The sequence below is a fragment of the Nematolebias whitei genome, chromosome 4 (assembly GCF_014905685.2).
Source record: "Nematolebias whitei isolate Nwh7 chromosome 4, NemWhi1, whole genome shotgun sequence".
NCBI classification, from domain to species: Eukaryota; Metazoa; Chordata; class Actinopteri; order Cyprinodontiformes; family Rivulidae; genus Nematolebias; species Nematolebias whitei.
In genome coordinates, this window is record NC_056501.1 from 54,926,083 (window position 1) to 54,934,181 (window position 8,099).

The 8,099-nt window shown below is 39.6% G+C and overlaps 1 protein-coding gene across 1 annotated transcript in view; it reads right to left on the reverse strand.

Moving 5' to 3' along the window:
- Nucleotides 1–8,099, reverse strand: part of abhd18 (abhydrolase domain containing 18) — a 256,999-nt gene that overhangs the window by 240,433 nt on the left and 8,467 nt on the right. The window contains exon 2 of the mRNA XM_037675441.1: nt 1,340–1,448. Within this exon, the coding sequence (XP_037531369.1) occupies nt 1,340–1,431 (92 nt within the window). The 5' untranslated portion in view covers nt 1,432–1,448. The remainder of the gene's footprint in view (nt 1–1,339; nt 1,449–8,099) is intronic.

The following is an 8,099-nucleotide window of genomic DNA, read 5'->3' on the forward strand; positions in this document are numbered from 1 at the left end:
GGGGGTCACTGATGCCCATGTCCAGCAGTCACTGTGCGAGAGGCAGGGGTCACCTTGGACAGGTCGCAAGTCCATCACAGGGACACATAAAGACAAACGAGACAAACAACTATTCTCTCTCTCACCTAGAGACAATTTAGAGTTACCAATCAATCTAACATGCATGTTTTTGATCTGTGGGAGGAAACTGGAGTACCCGGAGAAAACCCACACAGCATGGAGAGAACATGCACACTCTACCCAAAAAGTCCCCTGGACTGAGATTTGAACCAGGGTAACCTGCTCGCTCGCTGAGAGGCAGCAGCTCTACCAGTTGAGCCACCATGCTGCCCTTAAGCAACATCTATTTCTGAAAAAGAAACCCAGGTTTAATTTCAGTTTCATTATCAAGTTTTCGACATGGGGTTTAAAAGAGAGATGTGCATCAACCAAGATTCCCATGTATTTGTAAGAATCGACAAACTCAATAGGAACACCACTCGTAGATAAAATAGGAGGAAGGACTGCTGGGATCGACATCCTGTTTGAAAACAACATCCCTTTGGTTTTGTCAGCATTTAGCACAAGTTTGAGACAGAACAAATCTGACTGAATGATGTCAAATGCATACTGTAAAAGCTGAAAAAACTTATCAACTCTTTTAGCTCAACAATAAACAACTGTGTCGTCAGCATAGAAATGTAAGAATGCATCGGGAATGTTCTGACCTACATTACTTATGTATATTGTAAAAAGATTGGGTCCTAAGACTGAGCCTTATGGTATGCCATTATTGACAGTTAAACAACTGGAAGAATTACCATTGTGTTAACCAACTTATAGTGTGATCTGAGAAACCAGTATTTGAGAGCTTATGGCATAAAATGTCATGGTCTAAATGTTGAAGGGTCTGAATGCAGCTGATGCCCAAAACTCCAACATAAGTCTGTAATAATCACAACTCTGAACAAAATCCTTCCTTTTGACGCTTAAACTATAGGAAAACAGTAAAGAGAACCGAGATCAAAACAAGAATATCACATAGGGCACAGTATACAACCATTGACAAACTACTATATGGCAATACAGCAATCTATAGCAATGGCCCAAATAAGCAAAGGTCTTGTATAACATTCAACCTTGAATTGTGACCTTGATCTTGGAACTGGGGTGATGTAAAGTGCATGTGACGCCTAGTGATGATGATTATGTGTATGAAGTTTTGCTAATTTATTTTGAGCGCATCATAAGTCATGGACATCCACCTTCAATATGCGTAATAAAAAAAGACTTTTTAAAAGATTTTCAGAAAAAAAATTTGTATTCTCTCTGCTCTCCTGTGCCATGAGTGTTTTTGTACCTTCTGAGATCTTCAGGCCTCCCCCATCCCCCAATAAAGAGTTTGGTGAGGAGCAGTCTTCGGTAAAATACATCGAGCCGACTCAAACCCATGGACCGGTTCTTCGCATCTACACAGTGAGATAAGATCAGATCAGATAAGTCTTTAATCGTCCAACAAGGGGACACATGCTTCATTTAAAGAGAAGAAAACACTTTCTCTACAAAACTCTGTAATCTTTGTTCAGATGTGGAACGAGTTCATGAAGCTCTTATAGTGACTAAATTAATTCAGACATGTTGATGTTCCTTTCTGTTATCCAGACACTTTGTTTGACAGAAAGATGACACACTGAAGCAGAATAATAACGAGCAAAAGCAAAATGAACTAGAGAAATTGCATTTCCTGCGAAAATGCAATGTGAATGTTTATTGCTGAAGAACTTGCTGAAAAACAACTGAAAGTGGCTAAACATGCTGAAATGTAGCTGAAATGGAAGAACAAGCCTAAGTTACCAGAAGAAAGCAGAAAGAACTCATATTTGCTTACTTAAATTTAAATAAGCAGAAATAAGCTTGTGACATGAGAAATTAGGAAATTAGCTAAAAAAGCTGAAATTAGGAAAAAATAGCTGAAAAGTACCCAGGTGAAAAGACAGAAAGAAGCTTAAACTACCAGAAGGAAGTGGAATGAGCACAAATGAGCTAAAAAAAAAGTGGAATTAGCTAAAAGTAAAAAGCTATAGCACAAAAACAGCTAAAATGTAGCTGAAATAGCAGAAAAAAATTGAAAATAGCAACAACAACAAAAAGTGAAAGGATAACAAGCTGAAATAAGCAGAAAAAAAGCTAATTAGGTTGAAAGTAGCAGAAATTACCATGAAAAACTTGAATTTCTCTGAAAACAACTGAAATCAAAATCAGAATCAGAATAAACTTTATTGGAATTGCACCGAGGTACAACGCAAATATGTACGTACAGTCATCCGAAAGATGGGCGGAGTGCACGAAGCTGCAACTACAGGAGAGCACGGCCTTCTTATCCTTATCAGATAATAATCTTAAATAGGAAAAGGGGGAGAAACATGAGGGTAGATAGTGGTATTACAAAAAAGATCTTTCACATCTTGTCTATCAGGACACGATTTGAGACATCAAAAAACTCTACCAGCAAGCACAATTAAAACATGGTTACATTTGCATTTGACATCGAGGTGTTGAGATTTGTCCATGAGCATTTTTTCAGATCAGCCACAGTTTCTGAAGATGTTGTTCCAGCCAGCAGTTCTGATAAGCTTGCACAGAAAGTTCTCGGGGGGCGGGGGAGGGGGAGGGGTGATAGATGAAGCTTTTGTCCTTGGGTACTCATGTCCCAGGAGAAATTTGATAGTCAGCCCGTCTCCGAGGCCGTCGGGAGTCTGATTAAGATAAACTTGATTTTTGTTTTTTCTTCAGGCAGACAGATTTTTTTCTTCAGCCTTGAGTCCATCTGGGCGTTCTGGTTCCGAAAATGCCTAACTGTGGGATTACATTCCACTGATTCATGCTATGAGTCTCCTTCAAGGTCGAACCCACCACACTGACAAGTCCCAGAAGCCGCAGGTGGTCTGCGATTCTCAATCGCCTCCATCTTACGGTTAAGCTTGTAAACCAGACGATTTAAAGTTCCCACAGCGAGGACCAGACCTTCACACTGACTCGGAAGCTTTTCCATGGCCGAAACTGCTCCTGATGTCTTCTTCAAAAGTTGATAAAACAGAGCCCCGCCGATGCCAAAAAGCAGAGTCCCTGCTATCATAAATCCAAATATGTAAACATCTTCAACATCCTCCTGAGACAAAACTGTGATGCACATCTGCAGCCACACTCCCCACGTATCCATGACATACCCCACAGCGTGAGTCTCAGCTGGACACGCAGGTTCTCCAGGACCTTGTCGTTTTGATGAAAAAATCTTATCAATAGAGTTGAACGCCCACAATACCAAATCCATAATCTTCTTAGTTTATGTTCGGGAGATGAGACCCAGGCGCTTCAGACAGACAGAGAGCAGAGCAGGAAGAAGGAAAAAAACGGGGGAGGAGAAACAGAAGCTGCCACCTCAGTGAGAGCCTGGGAGGAAAAGAACCAGCTAAAATATGCTAAAAAAAAAGTTTCTAATTCATCCATCCATCCATCCATCCATCCATCATCTTTACCTGCTTCTTCCTTTTCAATTCAATTCAGTTTATTTAGAACTTTGGAACATACGTCTCTGCGTTGGGGGCGTGTGGGGGCGTTCCAATCTCGACCACCATTTTTATAGTCCTCAGGAAAAGAAAAACTCTGGTGTTTGTCTATGGTGTCACCGCTGTATCCTCCTTCATAACGCTGAAAAGCAGCTCAAAACAAAGTGGACTATATTGTGACAAACTTCTCCCAGATGACAAAAAATGCTTCTTGGAAAAAAATAGGTAAAATTGGAAATGTCGCCCCTTTGAAAAAATAAAAAAGGAGCAGTGACCTGGAGTAATATTTGCCTCCACTGACATTCCCAGCAGACCAGGTGTGTGTCAGTGCTTACACCGCAAATCATTTAAAGAATTACACGTTACTGGAAGCGCTTGTCCAATCTATGAAGGGCTGGGTGGATGATTTGGACATTTTTAAAACCCCGGATTGAGAATATGTTGTGGTTTCAACAAAGGTACGTACGTTGTTCTTGGCTCCTTAATTTTACATAAATTGTTAATGTACATTATTTTAGAATCAATCAACCTTCTGTATGTTGTATTAAAAATTGTGAACACAAAAAGTACGTTTTTAACTGATTTACAAATCTCCAAGTTGAAATGGTTAATTACCTTATTTTTAATGACTTGAACTCATCTAATAGCATGTAGACTTCAAAATCTTGATTAGATTATTTTATTTTATATATATATATATATATATATATATACAACATATATGTATTAAAATATATATATAATTTATGTTTGTTTTTTCATTCAGCATTTTATTTGTGTTCACAGGTTCTGCACTCTCAGACTCTGAGCCACCAGAACACCGTGGGTCATGCTGAGCAACACTGTGTCTACTCAGTGCAAACTAAATGAGTACGAATCATGAGGATGCTCAAAAGGCCTACATTAAAATTGCAGCTAGCAGTACAAAAATCTAAAAGTTAAATGTGGTTTTATCATAAACACCAACATCCCTGAACTTGGAGCATCTCCTGATGGACTCAATGTGTGATTGCTGCTGCCTGGAGAAAGTTTCCTTACAAATATAGGACATGCAGCATCCAGCAGGCCTTGGAGGCAGGTAGTGAACTTCACCTGAAGAAACATCATCCATCCATACTATGCACAGGTACATAACCAAACCATTGTGACCTTGTGTGGACCCAGAAAGACATGGCTGTTGTCCGTGTGTCTCCAGAACAGAAATTCTGTGAAGCTCGTCTACAGAAAGCACGAAGCTTCTTAAAGATATTTCTCAGAGCATGTTTGTACTGCAGCTTCAAGGGAGACATAAATATGTAAATCATACTGTTAACCTATATTTGAACATTTTGTGTAGCAATTTTCTATGAAATGTATTACATCACACAATGTTCATCATGTTTGTTACTAGAAATGTTTAATTACACAAAATGTTGACTTCAAAATAGGATCTGGGTCATTACATGTTTATTTATTACCTGAAATATGTTAATACATCAAATGTTTACTACAAATGTGATCAATTTCATCATGTTTACATGTTCCCCGAAGTGATGAATCAAATGTTTCATGAATGTTTACCACATGATTTTTTATTAAATGAGAAAAAACAACCACTTATGTTATTATTCAACTGTAAATATATTTCAAACAATGAATAGAGCAAATATAATTTTTTTCTCCAATCTACATTTTACATGCATCAGGAGCAGTATGTGCAGGTTTCATTAGCGTTAGGTTTACAACCACATTAGAACAAATGTTTACTTAACTACAGCACACACATAATGTTAAGAAGTGTCACCTCTTCACCCTCACATGTAAGCACCAGTATAGTTAACTGGTATATTTCTGTGTAACATTTTCTATTTGTTTCTCATGCAACCAATCACTCTTTCCACATAAATTCTAAGGTGTGCTCATGTGTGTTCAACATCCTTAGCATCAAGCTCACATCTCCATTTACTGAATGATGGGATTTGAACCTCAGCACATCATTCATTTATACTTTTGTTGGATGTAACTGGGACCCTGTACACACAGTTTCGTTCCACCTCATGTACAACATGCGATGTGAATGCCAATAAAGAACCTTGACCTTGACTCCCACACTGTCTTTAATATCAAAGCCTCTGTCAGCTAACACAACGTCCCCGGATAATAATCTGGAGAGAAGTCCACGGCTTTCTGCTACGAGCTTGGCTGAAGCACATCCATCCCTTGGAAAGAAAAGAAAGACACAGGTATTGGACAGAGTTTTATGTGACACCTTAAAAAGATGGCAAAGATGCTGAACAGAATGCGTTAGTGTTAGTAGAACCATTTGAAATTGTGAGGGTTTTTTTATGCTGGCAGAAAATGTCTAACAGTGTTAAACAATGAAAACAAGATGGCAAAGCAATGAAGTCCTGTATAATATTTAATAATTTAAAAATTATTTGTCCAGCTGTTTTTTATTCAGCTCTGACCTGAGCTCCCTGTTCTCCTGTAACAGGTGGTTTATTTCTGCTCTTTTTTGTTCACACATTGTATTTGTACCTTTTTGCTGCTGGTTCATGTTCCTCCTCTCCATCATCTGCAGCCTCACTGAGCTCCTCTCCTGGAGTTTCATCCACTTCATATGAAGGTTTGTCTTGAAGAGGACATATCAGAACGCAGATCAGTATTACTACAGTAAAAGTGGCAACACTAGAAACTTTAAACAGTTTATTTCACAATAACACAGATGTCCACTCTGTCTAAACTCAGACTGTTACATGCAAAATATAAACCCGACCTAAACCAGGTTGACCCACTTCTATGAACATGAACTAAACATGATGCATGCGGACAAAATCATGGCACAAATTTATGGCACAACACCAACAAACTGAATTTAGACACTCACCAGAATGTCTGGAACAAACTAGCAGGTATCTTGGGACACTGGAGAAAGTTATCAGGACGTCTCACCGTCTCCTTTTTGTTACGTCCATCACACGAGCTCCCTCGCATTGTTTCCTGGTGGAGAATCTATTAAAAAAGTCAGTTTTCGATCTTTTTACAATTCCAGTCGTGTGACCGGACATTACATCCAATAACGCAGCAAGTTCGGACCAACGCTAAACTGTTTTAACCTACTTTAGATTTTTTTTTTTTTTATATCAGCGAGAAAGCTCGTTTTCGACAGTTAATATGGAGGGCAATAAAAATGGTGGATCCGGCCCCATCCTATCCCATCAGCCGCTGCGCCGCGGACAAGTGACGTCACGCTCTAAAGCTCTATAGGAGAAACTGGAGACCCCATAGCACAACCATGTTAAGATGGCTCTGGATGGCTCTAGGCTCTAGAGCAATGTGGATATCCTATCCAGATTTAACATTTTAAAAGATTTTTCTACCTGGATTATTAAGCATGCATCAGGATAATCTGAAAGGAGCACAAAATAGTCGAAAAACAGCTGAAATAGTGGAAAAAATGTTTAAATTTGCACAAGGAGGCTGAAAGAAGCTGAAGCAGAACAAAATATGAAAGGAGCAGTAAAAGGTTTAAGCACAAAAGGACGTAAAGGAAGAAGGATGTAAAATGAGCTCAGTTCATTTTCTACGAGGAAAAAAATGGCAGAAAAGGGTAAATATTTCAAAACGCTAGAGCTGCACCTATACCAAAAGTCATAGCAGGATTGTCCTGAAAGAGCTGAACGTTTTGATACATGATTTATTGAAATAGCTTGAAAACTGCAGGATGAGAAAGATGGTGAAAAACGTACGTAAGAAAAATGGATGACAACACAGTGAATGCTTCGTAAACATTCACTCCATTAAAGAATGAACATGTTTCTGCTGAATTTGACTCTGCAGCTGGGAGAACACTGATCTTGAAATGAAACCATGAATGACTGTTTATCAGGCTGAAAATTTTTGAAATACAAAAATCAAAAATGAGGCAGCACGGTGGCGCAACTGGTAGAGCTGCCGCCTCTCAGCGAGCAGGTCCCTGGTTCAAATCCCGGTCCGGGGGCCTTTCTGGGTGGAGTTTGCATGTTCTCTCCATGCATGCGTGGGTTTTCTCCGGGTACTCCAGTTTCCTCCCACAGACCAAAAACATGCATGTTAGGCTGATTGGTAACTCTAAATTGTCCCTAGGTGTGAGTGAATGGTTGTTTGTCTCGTTTGTCTCTATGTGGCCCTGTGATGGACTTGCGACCCGTCCAGGGTGTACCCCGCCCCTCGCACAGTGATTGCTGGACATGGGCACCGGCGACCCCCGTGACCCAAAATGGAAGTAACGGGTAAAGAAAATGGATGGATGGATGAAAAATCAAAAATTAGAATATGTGCCGGAAAATACAGTGTATGGTTCAGTATTGCATTGATACAAAGGAATGCATATCACCCGCCACCTTTCACGTCAAGACTTTGAAACCAAGATCGTCTTGTGACGACAAATGATTAAGTTGACGCCGGTTTAGTCAAACCTCTAAAATAATGTGTTGACATGTGGTATCACAACATGTTGAGGACTTTCAGCTGCTTCCACAAGTTTAATCAGAGTCAGAGTTTCTTTATTGTCATTCGCACCTCATGTGGTACATG